The 18,998-nt window shown below is 41.4% G+C and overlaps 2 protein-coding genes across 3 annotated transcripts in view; one reads left to right on the top strand and one right to left on the bottom strand.

Moving 5' to 3' along the window:
* entpd6 (ectonucleoside triphosphate diphosphohydrolase 6) overlaps window positions 1-5,533 on the top strand; it is a 43,206-nt gene extending 37,673 nt beyond the window's left edge. The window contains exons 13-14 of the mRNA XM_052010944.1: window positions 2,703-2,815; window positions 2,910-5,533. Of these exons, the coding sequence (XP_051866904.1) occupies window positions 2,703-2,815; window positions 2,910-2,987 (191 nt within the window). The 3' untranslated portion in view covers window positions 2,988-5,533. The remainder of the gene's footprint in view (window positions 1-2,702; window positions 2,816-2,909) is intronic.
* Window positions 5,534-8,879: 3,346 nt separating this feature from the next.
* On the bottom strand, window positions 8,880-18,560 carry LOC127567828 (barrier-to-autointegration factor-like). 2 transcript variants are annotated; one of them, XM_052010942.1, is made up of 3 exons: window positions 18,499-18,560; window positions 12,553-12,696; window positions 8,880-9,032 (listed from the first exon to the last, which is right to left on the bottom strand). In XM_052010942.1, exons 2-3 carry the CDS (start codon window positions 12,676-12,678, stop codon window positions 8,886-8,888), a joined length of 273 nt encoding a protein of 90 aa, XP_051866902.1. In that variant the 5' UTR covers window positions 12,679-12,696; window positions 18,499-18,560; the 3' UTR covers window positions 8,880-8,885. The 2 variants fall into 2 exon arrangements, with proteins under 2 accessions (XP_051866902.1, XP_051866903.1); XM_052010943.1 differs by lacking the exon at window positions 18,499-18,560 and adding an exon at window positions 18,329-18,396.
* Between the last annotated feature and the right edge of the window lie 438 nt (window positions 18,561-18,998).

The raw sequence follows: 18,998 nt of genomic DNA, 5'->3' as shown, positions 1-18,998 counted from the left end.
ACAACAGGACATTGATGGAATGCAGACCTGGGCTGAGAAGTGGCAGATGGAGTTCAACCCGGATAAGTGTTAAGTGATACACTTTGGGAGATCGAATTCGAAGGCAGAGTACAAGGTTAACGGCAGGACTCTTAGCAGTGTAGAAGAACAGAGGGATTTTGGGGTCCATGTCCATAGATCCCTCAAGGTTGCCATGCAGGTCAACAGGGTTGTTAAGAAGGCATATGGAGTGTTGCCTTCATTAGTCGGGGTATTGAGTTCAAGAGCTGCGAGGTGATGTTGCAGCTCTATAGGTCTCTGGTCAGACCATACTTGGAGTATTGTGTTCAGTTCTGGTTGCCTCATTACAGAAAGGATGTGGAAGCTTTAGAGAGGGTGCAGAGGAGATTTACCAGGATGTTGCCTTGATTGGAGAGTATGCCTTATGAGGATAGGTTGAGTGAGCTAGGGCTTTTCTCTTTGGAGAGAAGGAGGATGAGATGTGACTTGATAGAGGTGTACAAGATGATAAGAAGCATAGATCGAGTGGACAGTCAGAGACTTTTTTCCCAGTGCAACAATAGCTAACATGAGGGAACATAATTTTAAGGTGATTGGAGGAAGGTATAAGGGGGATGTCAGGGGTAAGTATTTTTTACACAGATGGTGGGTGAGTGGAACGCACTGCCTGCAGAGGTTGTGGGGGCAGATACATTAGGGACATTTAAGAGACTCTTAGATAGTCACATGAATGATAGAAAAATAGGGGGCTATGTGGGAGGGAAGGGTTGGATTGTGAAAATCAATCCGCGCTGTAATAAAGTAAACAACAGCAGAACCAAGGAGCGTACAATAAGTGCTTTTATTTTTATCGCTACTGGGAGTGAGGGATATAGAGAAAGAGTAAACAGTGTAACCCAAGCTCTGTACTGATCCCCACTCAGAGATTTACATGTGTGTGACCCTCCTTTTATACTTAATCTAAAGATGCCTACATGCGGAGTTGAACATACTCAGGCAGTTGCTTACAGCAAACTTTAGCAAGATATGCCTTAAGCACTTCTTTGTTTCACTCAAGTATTTGCACATCTTGCAGTCACAACTAGTCATGCCATGGTTGAAGCAATAACAGCTGTACATTATTAACCCTTACATTTCCAGTTACTTTTACAAGAGAGATCTTAGAGCAGGATAAAATGTCGGCACATTGTGGGCCGAAGGGCCTGTACTGTGCTGTAGTGTTCTATGTTCATTAGAAATGTAGCATGTTAATGTTGACACAGTTTGCTGCTCCTTTTGTTTGCAAATGGGACAATGAATGACGAGGAAGTGATTTTGGAGCAAAGACTTGTTTGCTGCATTTTTTTTACTTGGAAAAACCCCTATCCTCCTTAAACTGATAAAGCGATTGGCAGGATACCCAGAGTTCAGCATGGCCACTGAGCACTTCCTTCATCAAGGATGTATTTGATGTAAAGTGGGAAAGCACATAACACTTCATATGTTTGAGGGAGTGAAAGTAGAACATGACGCGCACTGCATGGACTTTAGCATGGGTTCTTGCGTATTAGAATAATTTTCGGTGTACACTGAGTTACCGGTTTAAATGACATTGCCACCTTAATAAGAAAGCTAAAGCCACGCATTGTTATTACAAAATAGGCCTGGATGAGTTGGTCGGCTAGAAGGGCAGTTCGGGGAAAGGAGGAATACCTTTTATCCAGGAGTGAGACAATAGTATGTGCACCTGTTTTACTTGCCACTTCACAGTTTTAAATTTGCTTACTTTGAGGGGAAGGAGCAAAGACACATTATAGGTGAATCAAAAAAATGCATTGCTTTTGTTATTTTACTATAACCAGTTTTATATATGCCTTTAAGGTGGCTCACGATATACTGTAGTGTTGTGTCAGTCAGTCAGTGCCATGATTTCCTCAGAATTAATCCAGTAAATGATTCTCCCAATTTCCTTTTAAAAGGATCCTATTTGTGACCCCCTTATCTGAGTTGAGCTAGCTGGTGTTGTGAATTGGCCTTAGTATTCTGAAGTTAAGGAAAGAAAAATCACCTCATTCCTGATCAATGTAGTGATTTCCTGCAGGAATTGCTATGCTTGGATCTCCACTGAAGGATAGGCTTGGATTCCACTATAGTTGAATCACCCTCTAAACTTAGCTGCAGTTTATGTACATGCAATTTGCAAGGGAGTGGCTGATACCCATTTGGGGAGAAAAAAAATAAAAACAGAAAAACATGAGAATTTTCATGGTTTCTTTTGAGTACTAGAGGTAACATGCAATTAAAATGTCTGAAGGAGCACCAGAACTTAGGCTGAACATTTAATCTCTAAAATGCAAAAGCAAAGTTTTATTTTTATTGTAAATTACTCGGGGGGGGGGGGGGGGGGGGGGGGGCGGACAGATTTTTCTGCCTTAATAGAAGTACAATTATTATGTCTAAAATACTGGTTTAATCTTGTTCTTGAGTTACTTCTACAACATAACTCTCCACTTAACAGCTGAATCAAGAGACAGTTTGGAACTTTGCATCAGTGCCACTTCCTTTATGGTAACCTGCCACTGAATGAATACACTGATATAATCTAATTTTTATGCTTGGTTGCTGATGCACTTTATGTAACATTCCTGAAAAATGCCATGTGGTTAATTCTACTTGGGTTCTTTTCATTTTTTTATGAGAAATGAAAATCACTTGTTTTTCAGTATGTCAAAGCATGGAAGCTGGGTCAACAGATAAACCATTTCTTTGCATGGATCTTGTATACATAACTGTACTGCTACAGGAGCTGGGTTTCCAAAAAGATGCCGTTTTAAAGGTAATTTGGATGTAGTGATGAAATTGACATTTGTCATTTAGTCTTCTGTAATTTGCAGTGCCTTATCTGAAGTGGTGTGTGATTCTCTTTACAGCTTGCTAGAAAGATCAATGGTGTTGAGAGCAGTTGGGCACTGGGAGCTACGTTCCATTACATCGACTCCCTTCACTGAAACTGGAGAGAAAAGCTAATGTTTACATTATAAAATAGCTCAATTGGGGTTGAACACATGCCTTCTTTAAGATATTGTCTTCCCTACATGGCAACTGGGAAATCAAAATATGCGGGTCTAGACTTTGTTGATTTTAATACTCCGTGTCTGTGTGGTGGTTGTTGTTTTAATCTGGTGGATGGTAAAATTACTGATTATTGGATGGTTGCAACATTGCCCAAAATTTTGCATGGTGCTTAACAAACAAATGGTGAGAATCATTCTTTTATTTCATGTCCTAATTTTAATTCACAAATTGTTTTAAAGCAATAGAAAATGTAAGTGAATTGTAAGAAATTGTGGAATGGGTTTATCTTGATTGAATAATACCACCATTTTCATGTGGTTGGACTGTTCAAAGACTAAACTGCAAGATGTTCCATACTCAAAGATTAATTTTCACACAATAGAATTTCATGTGAAGTTGCTTTTTGTTTAACCTCTTTTCCTTGAAATAAAAATAAGACTGTTTTTGAGGGAACAACCAGATCATGTAGAAAAAAATCTAACTCACAGTTGGAACATCACAATCAACCTTTATTCAACAGTCCATCTACATGGCTGTCACCACAATATTAAATTTGTATCAGGTTCAGAATGAAAGGAATATTTCAGATTTGATCAATGAGTAATGCCATTTGCCACTGGTCATCTTATCAATTGCAGTGACCTTGTAAACAAGACCATTTTGTTACATTTAAGACCATGCAGTTATGTATTACATGAGTCTGTAATATTTTATTCTGTATGCATCAAAGCACAGCTGGGAGAGCCATAGCAGTCTATGCTATGTACAACTTTTATCATGGACAATGGACATAATCTGCAAATGAGCCATTCTCATTTGGAAGTGTCTGCCAATAGTCTATGTTTCTAAACCATTAAATTAAATGTTGGGATTCCATTCTAAAGAGAACAAAGATGGGGGGCTTTTCCCATGCTTCATCTCTGCCCTCCTGTAGGCATTGTGTTGAATATGTGTACAAAGCCTAGCATTTGAAGGATTTATCCTGGCCACTCTTTTTATGGGATAGAAATCCTCTCAAAAGGACCCCACAGAAAACCTTTACGATTGATTAAATTGTTTGCTTCAAAAGTGTTTGAAAGTTGTACTTTCAAATTTTGAAGGATAATGAATGTAGAATTTAATATTGAATCTTTCCCTAGTGAAGGGTTCATAGAATTGATGTTACCCAGCTCTAAGGTTTGTCTGCTAGTTTTTGGACAATTTCCAGTTGTCAACTAGCTGACACCTAATTTCTGTTTCCAGATGAGTCCTCCTTGTTTGCCAATTTGAAATCAGATGCTGCTGAAGGAGGATTATTGGGATTGGATGATGGCAAGATGCTGTCTGTTCTCATTGCATTACCTTGCATTGAAGCCAAGGTGTCAATTTATGGTCATTGTTTTGGTTGAATCTTCCAAGTAACGTCACAAGATGATATCACAAGATGCTAGGCTCAGGCAAATATACATCTGAGATGAGAGATGCATTCTGCTAACCTGCTATAATTTCTGAACTCAGTGGAATGAATCAAGATTAGTTAACTTGCTTTATGAAAAGGGAAATAGAGTGCATTGAATGTTATCCAAGTTAATTTGGAAATCTTGATTTACCAGATTAAGAGCATAAAATGGGCTAAGCATTTCATTCAGGTATATGGCTATCATTTGGAAATATTTTACTGAGTTATTTTTGCTTATTTCATTTAGTAATCTTGAATAATTTGTTATCACAAAATGTAAAAACTCTATTACCTTATTGTCTATTGAAAGCTTTGTAATAGATGAGTTTTAGTAACTCATCTTGTTAATTACTGGAAGTACATGTCCATCTACCAGAATCGTGTCACTTCACTTTACAAGGTGGTGGGAGGCTCTGGCAAGGCAAAAAGTAACAAGAATGGGGAGGAATCCCAGTCTCTGCCTGTCGGAAATGGGAAGGGATCTTTCCTTGAACCTCCTATCCTGAGTTTGCATGGCTACATACAAACACAAAAGAGAATTGGTTTCCTTTTAAAGGCTGACAGCTCTGGGCAAGGAATTGCAAAATTTCCCACTTTCCCAAATAGATAACATTTGGGGAAACTTTTAAAAGTATTTTGTAATTTTTTGTAACTTTGTCTCTTAGTTGACCCACTTATGTTGCAGTAGAATGTTGCAATAATACTGCACATAATATGCATACTCAATAAAGATTCACTGGTACCCCAGAGATTTGAAACAATATAGACATATACAAATTCTGCTTCCAAATCTTTTTTCATCAGGCCTACCAATCGATTTGCTGATCTGTTTGTACAATTGATCCTTTTCAGCCTAAGTTGTCTGATATCTAAACTCAAATCATTCTTCCTTTATTCCGATTGCAAGTTTACACTTCCTTTTATATATGAAAAAAGTCATAGAACTTTTCAATTCATTTGAACATAGTAGCAACTGGTATTTTATATTCACAGATCTTCAAGAATTATGTAAATAAATTAATTTTTGATGTCCATCTTAAAGGTTGTGTTTTCTAAAGCTTTGTTCCTTTTTAGAACCATAGAACCATACAGCACAAAACAGGCCCTTCGGCCCACCGTGTCATGCCGTCCATCAGACCACCCTCACACTACCTAACCCCTTCCTCCCGCATATCCCTCTATCTCACGTTCCTCCATATGCCTATCCAACAAGCTCTTGAACCTGTTCAATGTATCTGCCTCCACCACCACCCCAGGCAGTGCATTCCATGCACCAACCACTCTCTGGGTGAAAAACCTCCCTCTGACATCTCCCCTGAACCTCCCACCCATAACCTTAAAGCCATGACCTCTCGTCTTGAGCATTGGTGCCCTGGGAAGGAGGCGCTGACTGTCTACTCTATCTATTCCTCTCAATATTTTATATACCTCTATCATGTCTCCTCTCATCCTCCTCCTTTCCAGTGAATAAAGCCCTAGCACCTTAAGCCTCTCCTCATATTCAATACCCTCCAATCCAGGCAGCATCCTGGTAAATCTCCTCTGCACCCTCTCCAATGCCTCCACATCCTTCCTATAATGAGGCGACCAGAACTGAACACAGTACTCTAAATGTGGCCTAACTAGAGTTTTGTAAAGCTGTATCATAACCTCGCGGCTCTTAAACTCAATCCCACGATTTATGAAAGCCAACATCCCATTGGCCTTCTTAACTGCTCTTTCCACCTGTGAGGCAACTTTCAACGAACTGTGAATATGAACCCCCAGATCCCTCTGCTCCTCCACACTGCCAAGTACCTTGCCGTTTACCCTGTACTCTGCCCTGGAGTTTGTCCTTCCAAAGTGTACCACCTCACACTTCTCCGGATTGAACTTTTGATATAGATTTGAGCAGAAGGCAGAAACTGTTGTCACTTATCATTGAGCTACTTGTGGAGAACCCAGTACTGGTCAACTTTTCTTGAAATTTTGTTGCACTGAATACTATTGACCACAATTGCATCTTCTCCCAGCTTGTATGCTATCATAGAGACATATTATTGATTACTTCTGCACTTTGGAAAATTCTTACATGTTTATAATCTTGATTGACTCCTAGTTTTAGAACAAATTTTTTTTTTAGTTTTAGGGAAAACACCATTCGTCATAAAGTCATTTTAGAGGGACTAAATTTACAGTATACAAAACTTGCAGGTGAAATTTTGGCAACTTAATGGCACTCACTTATTATTCTGCAAATAACTCAGCAATTTGTGGCAAGGAATGGGTACCCTAGAGTTCAGTCACTAGAAATTTGGACAATTTGTGCCACTCCTCCAATAGCCATGTAAAAACAGCAGCCTACCCTCAATATTGGTGTTTCGAGGGATGCTGCATTTGCTCTAACAATATAAAAAGCATTGGGTAAGGGTGACACTTAGCAATGCAAGGACTTTTTTTTAATAACTAGGGTTATATTCCTGCAATGCCACTTGTTCTTCACAGCCTAGAAAGAGAATAACAATCTCTGGAATCACATTGCTGCAGGTCGTTATTTATATTAGGTGGTTTATTTTGTTTTAAACTTTTCCTTTGTTTCTTTGTCTTTCTATACCTAATTTGTCACTTGCCCCATTTCATTCCCTGCCATTCCTTTTTTAATTAATTCACATTTGATGTGAAGATGTATATCAAGGTGTGCTAAGCCTGTACAGCAGAGCCTGGTCTCCAATCATCTCAGACTTCCCAGCCACTGTGCCAAGCCCTTGTTCTGTCAAAACCGTAAAATAGCAGGTGTGCAGGGATGCCCCACAGTAAAAAGGATTGTACACGGGCATGTTCTGCTCTTCACTGGTATGGTAACAAGTAACCCTAAGGAACTTCCTGAGATGAAAAGTCTTCAAAACCAAGTCTGAATAATCCATTATGAGGAACAGAAAATTTAGAATTATTAAAGCTGAAGGGTATTTCCACCATGTCAAATATGAGTTCCATTTATGAATAAGTTCTTGTGCCGAACTATATGTGGTTTAAGTGCAGGCTGGAAAAAAAGTAATTTTGAGGTGGGAGAGACAATTACTTAGAGATTTCCAGTGCTGTTTAGCTGTCCTTAATTCAATTCAACTGCAGATGTTGTGTTTTTGATCTACTTCCTCAAGTGATTTGCAGTATCAAACAGGAGTTCCTTTATAATAATTATTTTCCCCCATGTGTGTTTGATTTACACATGTAAAGATTGGACATTTTGTTTTAAATTTCCAGCACATTCTGCAAAGTTCCAACTTCCTGAGCAATTCAACAGTTGTTGGGGCCCTGGATATTCATAAACAAACAACTATGTCACATATTTGCTAATGTCATATAAGAACAGTTAAGTCTCCTGTGAGGGATTATTTCCACAACACATCCCACTGTGGGGAGTTCTGTTCTTTGCCCTTCCTAAGGATTGGAATTTGCAGGTATACTGCAAATGAAAATTGTAATTCATTTAGAACGAATTAATGTTGAACATTCAAAGTACAAGAAGTGTCAAGCAATTATAAAATTTTCTCCAAAGTCATGTATTGCCCATTGAACATCTGAAGGACTGGCAGCTCCTTGAATTAACCCCAGATTAAGCCTGCTCTTTTCCAGGGGCTGCAGCACAAATAAATATAATCAGCACTCTACAGAGCTACAAATCTAAAGATGGTAGTTTTTACGTGGAAGGCCTCCACAGTTACTAATACTCATGATGATAATACTGTCCTAATCTAAAAATGTCAATGTGATTGTTGCAGATTTTTTATTAGAGGCCGTAACCAAAAGATTATGTGCTAAATTAACACCTACATAAAGGAATGGAATACATAGAAACCTTGAGTACTGATTCCTGAACCCTGCAACGTCTTAGGCTGTGTGAACCATTTATAAACCTATGACTTGTTAAGCTGCAAAGATAACGCAACATTTGTACTGGCCTCTAAGTACTTAGAGACTTTGTAAACTTTGTTTTTGAAGGATTCTGTCCATAGTCAAAATAAACTGGTGATGATCAAACTTCCAATTTGCTGTAATTTATATTTTTTTCCTTAACGTCCTATATTTTTTATAAAATTACCAGTTTTGCTGCTATTTCAGCACTGCTCTATTCCTCATTTTGTTTCATAGCAGTGTGGAGACTCGGCCAAGTTTGTATCAGATACTAGCTATCCATTTTAATGTGATGCACATAAATTTACAAAAAAGTATTGATGTTGTATGTAATATTGGTACTAATTTACAAGACATCAATGCAATGAACTTATATACATGCTTAAGAAGGTATATTCCATGCTTTAGACAAGCATGGCAAAATCGGTATCAGTTTAAAACACTTTTATTGAACCAAATTATAAGTAATGAATTTCATACATGCTTTGGACAGGAATATTGACTATAGGAAGGCATTGCACCATTCCTGTAAACAGAAGCTGCACTGTCCAGCTTGTTTGCTGTTGGCTCCACAAATGTCCTTCAACCAATCTTTAAACAATTCATCATCCTTTCTCAGGACAAGGAACTGGCCTAGCACCACATAAGCCTGAAAAATGGAACAGAAAATATGATTAGTAAAGATTAGTAGTAAATATTACTCTTTCTAAAGAACAGTATATGGTCCACACAAGACATTCCTGCCATTTAACAATAAATATATTCTGTCCCCTGCTCTCTTGTGTTTAGCTCCCTCTTAAATGCATCTATGTCATTTACCTCAACTGTTCTTGTGGTAGTGACTTCCATTCTAACTATTCTGAGTGTAGAAGTTTCCTCTAAGTTCCTAAATGGAATTATGAGAGGCCATTTTGTATTCATGGCTGCTAGTTCTGGTCAACTACAGAAGCAAAAACATGCCTACTCAAACCAGCACATTCATACTCTCCTATGGGACTACCTCTCAGATGCACCATTTAATATTACAGAGCAGTTCAATTTTTCCAGATGGTCGTTAGTTCTACTATCAACCTTTTTTTTGTGGCTTCATTACTGTCCCTAAAAGACTGGACTAGTAAACAGGACTCCAAGCAAATGGGAACAAAGGAAATAAATAAGTTTAAGAATTTCTCTGGGGTTCATTATTATGCTTTATTAATCCACATCACTGCTCATGTACGCCTGTGATCCTAGATCCCTCCTTCTCTTCACAATGGCAAAACTGCTGAGAATCTACAATAGTAAACAGAAATTACTAAAAATATTCAGCAGACCATCGTAACATATACAGAGAAGTAAAGATTAGAAGGCAGAAAGGAAGTGAGGTAGCTGTTTAAGAGGCTGCAAAGGGCAAGATATGATCAACGTGAACAGAAACAGAAAGCAGCTGATGAGGAAAAGGATAAGTCAATAGCAGTAGACTGCAGTCAGCCAAGGAAAGAATGGGCAGTATTGGGGAAAGGGAGACTAAAATTCACAGCTAGTGAATGGGGATCTGAGAAGCTGTTGGTTGGAGGGGGAAAATGGAAGAATATAGCTTGGGGAGACCCAAGAGTTGGGGAGTGGGTAAAAGAAGGTAAAATGAACCTACAACTTAAGTGGAGTCACCTGTAAATCCACTAATTTCACCCAGTCACCAAAGCGAAATCTAACTTGAGAATGTATCAAAAGCCTCTTTTAAATGCCAATCTACCTCCTGGGAATGGGTTAGATGCTCACCTTCCATGCCACCTTTGCAGAAACTGGAAGTTGGTAGGGTTTACGGCAGCTTTGGTCATGTTTAAGAATTTTCTCACCCAATCCAAACTCACTGCATATTAAAGTTAAAAATACCCATCAATGTTTCAGGTTGTGCCTTTTCATTACTGTCATAATATGTTCCAGTTTTAGGTTTTAAGAGACAAGGAAAGTAGGAGAGGAAAGAACAAAAGTGTGATAGGGTGTACAGTATAAGTAAACTGCAAAATTGTTACCAGCACCTACCGTCCGAGAAAATGGGAGTAGTGGCTCTAATCAGAAATTGTTTTATGCATGATTGAGTCTGAAGGGTTATAATACACTGGAATCAATAGGTGAGTTGCTGTTCCTTGAGTTTCCATTATTTCATTAAACCTTAGCCCAAAGTTTCCATTTCAACATCTTTCTTGCCCCTTCTTTTTTTGTTTATTTCCACCTACTCCTATCATCTTATTTTCTTTCATTTCTCCCCCACTGGGCTATTTGCCCTCAAATTATTACCGCAATCCTCAGGACTTTGTGACTTGCTATCAGGCTAGAATCCTGGTAGAGAGGTCTGAAGCTTCCTTTTCTTGGCCTTCTCCAAAGGACATAGTGAGGTACTTGTTGCTACCTATTTATGAGTAACCTTGCCAATTGTCCATCTTACCTTCTCACTGACACTCCTGTCCAGCGTGTTGCTTAATGACCATGTTTTAGGGCTAGTCCTCAGAAAATGGAGAGTTTATGAAGCTAGATTAGACCGAGTGATCATATTAGAAGAGTGAGAGGTAAAGAGGTCAAGGAGAAAGGTCCAGATGGAATGAGAATTCTGAAAATGAGAGACAAGATCCTCCTGTAAGGGGAAATGGCACCTGGGAGCTGAAACATAAGGAAGAAGAGTTCAGAATCATGCCAAACTCAAAATTCACTGAACTAAGTCTGCAAGTGGATGAAGCTGCAATTTTTGCCAAGGACTGATTATTTGGAATTAGAGGGATAGCATAAACAGGTTGAGGAGTGAGATCAGAGGGATGAATCTGAAACATGAAGCGTTGAATTTAATTTGAGATGGTAGTTGTTAAATTTTTCAGATTTATAATCAGAGGTCTTGACTAATAATCCAGAGATTTGAGTTCAAATCTCACCAGAGCACTCAAGGATTTTAACTTTAGTTAATTAAATAAATGATTAATCTTAACTTTCTCCTGAGATCCCCACCGACACAGAAGCCAGCCTTCTGCCAATTCAATTCACCCTGTGTTACATCAAGAAATGGTTGAAAGCAGTGGATATACTAAAGGTTATGGGAAGAGACATGCTCCCAACTGTAGTAGTGCAGATCTGTGTTCCAGAACTGGCCATGTATCTAGCCAAACTGTTCCAATACAGTTACAACTTGACAGCACCTGACAATATCAAAATTCTCTTATTTACAAATGGTGGGGCAAATTTAATCCAGCTAACCACAGCCCAGTCATCTAGCCTCAAGCATTAGAAAAGTGATGGAAGGTGTTTTCAACAATGCCATAACCTGCTCTCCAAGCCATCAGACCACATAGCTTTTAGTCTTCTTCAAACATGAACCAAGGAGCTGAATTTCGGAGGTGAGATGAGAGTGATTGTCCTTGACACTGGGGCAGCATTTGACCTATGACTGCAATCACAGTACTTATGTGGTTAATGCATTTAAGTCTCTGGTCAGTGGTGACACCCAGGATGGGTATTCTGTGGCAAGTTACTCATTTCCTGACACCCCAAAGCTTTCCTACCATCTACAAGCCACTAGTTAGAAGTATGATGAAATCCTTTCAACTTGCCTGGAGAAGTGCAGTTCCAACAACATTCAAAAAGATCAAACGTCATTCAGAGCAAAGCAGTTGGCTTGACTGGTATCCCATTCTACCACCCTAAACATTCATTTCCTCCATCATTGGTACATGTGGTTTTAATGTGTACCATGCACAAAATGCACTACAGTTATTTACCTAGGCTAATCCAACTGCACCTCCCCAAAAAAATGCCATTACTTCTCACCTTCCCAAAACATTTAAAAAGACATGGATCAAATCAGAACAGATGCCAATAAAAAGAGAGGTAGCTATGAAAGTGAGTTACAGTAAATACATCATCAAAAATAAGAGGGTGAACTGAAAGCAATGAAGGTGACAGTCCCAGAAGGAAAGTGAATTAAACAGCTGTACAAACGTAAAATACAGTAGATGCTTGAATTATTATGTATGCACAGAAAATGCTACAAGTTCTCAGCAGGCAAGGCAGCATCTGTGAAAAGAGTTCATGTTTTAGGCCAGTGACCTTTCATCAGATGTAACAGATTTTAAGCAAGCACAGACCTCTGCTCCTTGATCCAATATGTAGACTTGTTTTCCATGGAACATATAACCCCTTCTTACCTTATCAAAACCTTGTTCTTCTAGTTTTCTTCCAAGAGTTGTTCCAATTCCAGCCAGGGCAGAAACTGATTTGTTTCCCATTGGTTCAGACACAAAATTCCTATGCTTGTGTGATGTTGAAATCATCGTGCAGAGCTATTAAATCTGTTGACAAAAGTAAGTGATAGTTTTACTTAGTCATCTGTAAGAAACTGCACATGCTTTGAAAAACAAAGCTCCTCTTGGCATTTTCTCTGCTCAGATTATTCTACAAACTAGTAAATTATAAATAGTTTGTGCAAGATCAGGTTATGTATTAGCATTCCAATCTAAAAGTTGGAAAATGAGCCATAAAAAGCAGCATTTCTCACACGTTTCAAATGTTTTATCTTTATTTTCATCCTAAATACTTGCAGATCTGAAGAAAGACTAATAACAGAGAAGCTACATCAAAATAAGTGCTCACTTTTTGAGCAGTAATAGACCTATTCACATTTTTTGGCAATGAATCAAGTGCAGAACTTGTCCAACCTTTAGGTTAGAACTAATGCTATAATATTCAATTTGACAACCACTCATGTTTAAAAGTATCCAATCTGTTCCTAATTTTAAAAAACGCATATCCTATAATTTCAAAGATAGTGAAAAAACAAACACACAAAATGAATATGAGGACAGAAACAGGCTATTTGGCCCAATATTTTCATGCCTATGTTAATGATCCATACAAGTCTCCTCACACCTTACATCATCTTACCCAATCACCAAGTCCTATCTGGACAATTTTGCGGCTTCTGCAGTATGAGGCCCCTACAATGATTTTTTTTCTAGTGCTGCTCTGCTCATTCCATCATACTGAATTTTTCTCTCTCTTTCTCACACACTCACTCTCTCTCTTATACATACACACATATTCTGTGTTCCAGTGGGAGACACAAGACACTGCAGGTGCTGGAACATGGAGCAAAAAACTGCTGGAAGAACTCAGTGGCTCAAGTAGCATCTGTGGAGGCAAAGGAATGGCTGATCTTCTGGTTTGAGACCCAGCATCAGGACATGCATCAGGGTCACAACCTGAAGTGCTGACCATCTCTTTGCCTCCACAGATGCTGCTTGGCCTGCTAATTTCTTCCAGCAGTTTGTTTTTTGTTGTGTTCCAGATGTCTGAATGGTAAGAAGGTGGACAGAAAGAGGGAGGTGGTGGAGAAGGCAGCAATGATGGCAAGGGGGACAGAGCAGGGAGGGATTATTGTGTGTGGGCCCACATGAACAACTGTCAGACTGAATGGAAAATGTTGGGCATGCTGGACTGCTTGTAGAGATTTCAGAGTCAGCATAGCCCCACCAGTGGGGCAGTCAACACCTGAAACTGCATGTTGAGAGTTTTAATTTTGGAATTGAGGTATGTGATCTTATCTTTGTGTGCCATTCAACACATCTACCATCTCAGAGTGAGTTCATCTTTTCTTTAACACAATTTTTCTACCAGTTGCTTTTCTCCCTATCCACTAGAATCCTTGTAGAGCGGAGCCATAAAAAGTGCAAAGCAGCGCCACTGCATAAGAACGGAATTCAAAAGTAGAGGAGTGGTGTTAGACTATACCTAGAGGGTGGGCAATAAATGTCACAAGGTTGTTCAGCACAGAAGCAGGCACTTCAGTCCATGCCAACCATCGTACTTAATTATATGAGTCCCATTTACCTGCAAGTGATGGCCTTGTGAACATCCCATGAATGAATAAATATTTTAAAAAGTCCCAATTATGTCCACAATCTCTGTGCACAGATCCAGTCTCCAAATTACAAAACTGACACTGAAGCAATGGTAAAGGTGCAAAAATGATGATACCAGAACTGAGAGAAAACTGAACAGGCTGGGGCCCTTTCCTCTGGAAAAAGATACCAAGACAACCTCAAAGCTAGTCTTTAGCCAACTGTATTCACTCGTATTGTATAAAAAAATTGCTGAGTCATTGAATACAACAAAGGCAATGGCCTAACAACATACCACTGTCAGACCTGTACCTCTACAGCTGCAACATTGGATCAATCTAACAAACTAGAAGGTTGTTCAGGTATAACATCCACTAAAACAAGAAAAATTTAACACAACCAATTACCACCCCTTCAGCAATACACTTCATTGGCAACTCACCCTAGACCCTAAATATTCATGACCACCTCCACAGGCTTATTGTGGATGTAGCATGTACCATTTACTAAGTGGCTCCTTGAAATGCACCTACTAATCCTGTAGTTTCCACCATCTAAAATGACAAGGGCATCAGGTACAAGGGACCAGGAGCATCTCCAGGTTCCTCTCCTAGGTGCCCTTACCTGGAAATATATCACCATGCCTTCACCATCACTGGGGCAAAATCACAGAACACCCAACTTAATAGATCATCACACAAGCATTGCCAATGATTCATGACAATGGTAACCTGCCACCATCTCCAGGTCAAGGAGGGATGCCCAGCCACAAATTCATAAATTTTGATGAGAGTTAATGGATAAATTCTATATCCCTTGACAATATCCAGGATTTTGTCCCAGCAGCCTTCCTGGGGGTGGGGAGGGGGGGGGTGGCGGTTAGAGGTTTGGATCAATAATATTACCGACAGATAATGTTTATCTATCCAAGAGTGGGCAGCAAGACGCACAGCTGGTAGAGCCGCTGCCTCACAGTGCCAGACACACGGGTTCAACCCTGACCTCAGGTGCTGTCTGCGTGGAGTTTGTACATTCTTCCTGTAACCACATGCTCTATGGTTCCCCCCCAACTTCCCCCCACATACACATCCCAAAGACATGTGGGATTTTAGGTTATTTGCCTCTAGTGTGTGGTGAGTGCTAGAATCTGGGGGAGATGATGATAATGTGGGGAGAGTAAAAAAATGGGATTAATGTATGATTAGTGTAAATGGGAATTTAATGGTTGATGCAGACTCCAAATGCCAAAGGGTCTGTTTCCCTGCTGTATCTCTCTATAATGCTGTGACTCTAAGAAAGGCTCTGCTTAAATGCCAGTAACTGCTCTGAGACGATAAGATCTGGAAAAGGTGCAGATTAGGAATTCCAAGGCTCTGGGATCCACAACTTCAAAGCATCTGGTGGGTGACCGCAAAGTCTTTGCTACTGTTGTTTCCCAGGAAGCTACAGGGACAGGGCCTAGCAAGAAAAGAGAACCAACCTGAATATTGTAACTGACAGTTTGCAAAAACACCAGATCAAATATTTAAGCACATTATGTTTTCACTCCAAATTAGGGAATTGCTACAATTACATAGGGCCTTGGTGAGACTGCACCTAGAATGTTATGTACGATTTTAGTTGTCTTATCTGATAATAAATATGTTTGCCATTGAGGGAATGCAGCAAAAATTCTCCATACTGGGTCCTGGGATTGGAGGTTTGCCTTTGAGAAGAATTTGACTGTACTAGGCCCGTATTCTCTGGCGTTCTCTAAGAGTGAGAGCTAATCCATTGAAATTTAAAACTCTTACTAGGCTCCTCAGAATGCATGTAGGGAGGATGTTTGCCTTGGCTGGGAATGCTTAGAATCTCAGAACGAGAGTAAGGGATAAAAATAACACTGAGGTAGATAGAGCCAAGATCTCATTCAATGGCGGAGCATACTTGAAGAAACAAACTACCTATTCCCGCTACGAATTCCTTAGCGAAAAATGTAATATTTTGCCTTTCAACCTTCTAACCTGAATTTTGACTTTTCATTAAACTTTTTTAATAGTATTTCTCCATTGCCTTTACATGATTAGCGAGGCTTCAGTTTTGGCTGTTTAGTCTTGGCAAACAGATACCTAAATCTGACACTACAACCTTTTGTGGTAACTGATTACTGTTGGCTGGGGAGTTTCTCTGTCAATTGCAAATGATTGACTTTTCTTTCTCCCAATATTGGTACATCATTTGCATACAGATAATACACCCAAGAGAAGTGTCAAAGTCAAAGTTGAGTTTATTGTCATATGCCTAAGTACATGTATGCACAGGTGCAATGAAAAACTTACTTGCAGCAGCATCACAGGCACATAGCTTCATATAAGCAGCATTCACGATTAAAGCACAAATTAAACATAAATTATACACAATTTTTACAAGAAAGAACACAATTAAAAACAAAACAAAGTCCATTTTAGTGCAAAGTGATCAAAGTGGTCAGTGTTGCAAAATTGTAGTGATTGAGGTCGTGCCGGATGGCTCAAGAACCGTATGGTTGAAGGGAAGTAGCTGTTCTTGCTGGTGTGGGACTTTAAGCCTCTGTACCTCCTGCCCGATGGTAGCTGCAAGATGGTGTAGCCCAGATAGTGGGGATCTTTGACAATGGATGTTGCCTTCTTGAAGCAGTGCCTCCTGTAGATATTACCAATGGTGGGGAGGGATGTGCCCGTGATGTATTGGGCAGAGTCAAGGCCATATGGAAGCTGCAGCACTGGACTTAGAAGCTCTTAGGATACGAAGCTGTATTCCACCTTATGCATCTGACAGCATTTTTCAATTCTATGCTGGAATTCATTATTCACTCTATTCATTAATCAGTTTGAAAAGGACATTATAAGTATTAAAACTTTCCTGCAATTTATTCATTCAGAGAAAGTGTAAATTGTTAGTATTTATTGTCCATTCCTGATTGCCTCTGAGGAAACAGTGAAGAGTCAACCACACTGGTGAGTCTGGAATCACATATAGGCCAGACCAGGTAAGGAAGGCAGAAGGACATTAGTTAAACTGATGGATTTTTACAATAATCCAGTAGTTTTGTAATTATCATGAGTATGAGACTGCTTTTAAAAATCTACATTTATTTTAATTAATTGAGTTCAAACATGGTATGCAAGGATTGTGAAAAAAAAGGTGGAGATGAATAGGACAGGCATTCTCAACCAGGAGTTCAAAAAAAGGCTTCAAAGGGTCCACCAAAAATACATCAGTCTCAGAACATATGAACATATGAACCCACAATCCCCCCTCCACCCCCACCCCCGCGGCCTCAATCCCCCCCTCCACCCCCGGCGTCAATCCCCCCCTCCACCCCCACCCACGGCCTCAACCCCCCCCTCCACCCCCCCCCACCCACGGCCTCAACCCCCCCCTCCACCCCCCGCGGCCTCAACCCCCCCTCCACCACCCCCCCCAGCCTCAATTTCCCTCCACCCCAGCAATCCCCCTCCCCCTTCCACCCCCTCCTCACCTCAATCCCCCCTCCATCCCCTCCCCCGCCTCAGTCCCCCCCTCCACCCCCCCCCCGCGGCCTCAATCCTCCCCTCCACCCCCCTGCGGCCTCAATCCCCCCTCCACCCCCACGGCCTCAATCCCCCCCTCCACCCCCCTGCGGCCTCAATCCTCCCCTCCACCCCCCTGCGGCCTCAATCCCCCCTCCACCCCTGCGGCCTCAATCCCCCCCTCCACCCCCCTGCGGCCTCAATCCTCCCCTCCACCCCCCTGCGGCCTCAATCCCCCCTCCACCCCTGCGGCCTCAATCCCCCCTCCACCCCCGCGGCCTCAATCCCCCCCTCCACCCCCGGCGTCAATCCCCCCCCTCCCCCCCCACCCACGGCCTCAACCCCCCCTCCCCCTTCCACCCCCCCTCCCCCTTCCACCCCCCGCGGCCTCAATCCCCCCTCCACCCCCCCCCCCCCCCCCGCGGCCTCAACCTCCCACTTCCCCGGCCTCAATTTCCCTCCACCCCGGCAATCCCCCCTCCCCCTTCCACCCCTCCCCGGCCTCAGTTCCCCCCCCCCGCGGCCTCAATCCCCCCTCCCCCCTCACCGGGCACCGGGGCCGCTGAGGAACGAGATGCTCGACGACCCGCCGCGTGGCCACAGCGCGAGCCCGACACCCGCCGCCCTCGCACTCCCCGGCCGAGCCACGTGACCCGCCCGCTGTGAGGCGGTGAGCGGGAGAGGTGAGAACATTTGTAACGTGGTCTGATGTCCATTTACTCACGGCTGTGTGAACCTGGCCGGGATTCATTGTCCATCGCTATAGCCGAAGGCCAACCACATTAGGGCAGGGGGTCAGGACCCGACGTGAACCAGACCGGTGGTTTGCCACAATCCAGGGGTTACCCTTACCGAGATTAGGTTTTCTGTTAAATTCCTGGTTTAATGAATAGTGTCAAGTGTTGCAATTTGAAAAGTTAAACCAGGGCAGGTCTTGCAGAGTAAATGGCAGGGCCCTGGAGACTGTTGTAGAACAGAGACCCAGGGGTACAAGTACATAATTCCCTGAAATTGGCAACGCGCATTGACAGCATGGTGAAGGTATTTGGCATGCCTTTATTGGTCAGGGCATTGAGTACAGGAGTTGGGACGTTATGTTGCAACAGTACAAGACATTGATAAGACCGCACTTGGAGTATTGGGTGCAGTTCTGGTCACTCAGCTGTAGAAAGGATGTCATTAAGCTGGAGAGGGTGCAGAAAAGATCCACAGGGTTGTTACTGG

The sequence above is a fragment of the Pristis pectinata genome, chromosome 3, assembly GCF_009764475.1.
Source record: "Pristis pectinata isolate sPriPec2 chromosome 3, sPriPec2.1.pri, whole genome shotgun sequence".
NCBI classification, from domain to species: domain Eukaryota; kingdom Metazoa; phylum Chordata; class Chondrichthyes; order Rhinopristiformes; family Pristidae; genus Pristis; species Pristis pectinata.
This window is presented reverse-complemented; position numbering and strand designations above follow the sequence as displayed.

What these genes read in the sequence shown, in the direction of transcription:
- LOC127567828 (XM_052010942.1), bottom strand. Translation starts at nt 12,678, where the DNA reads ATGATTTCAACATCACACAAGCATAGGAATTTTGTGTCTGAACCAATG. An exon ending in AAGAACAAGGTTTTGATAAG is followed by an intron (nt 9,033 to 12,552) that starts GTAAGAAGGGGT and finishes TCCATTTTTCAG; the next exon opens with GCTTATGTGGTGCTAGGCCA.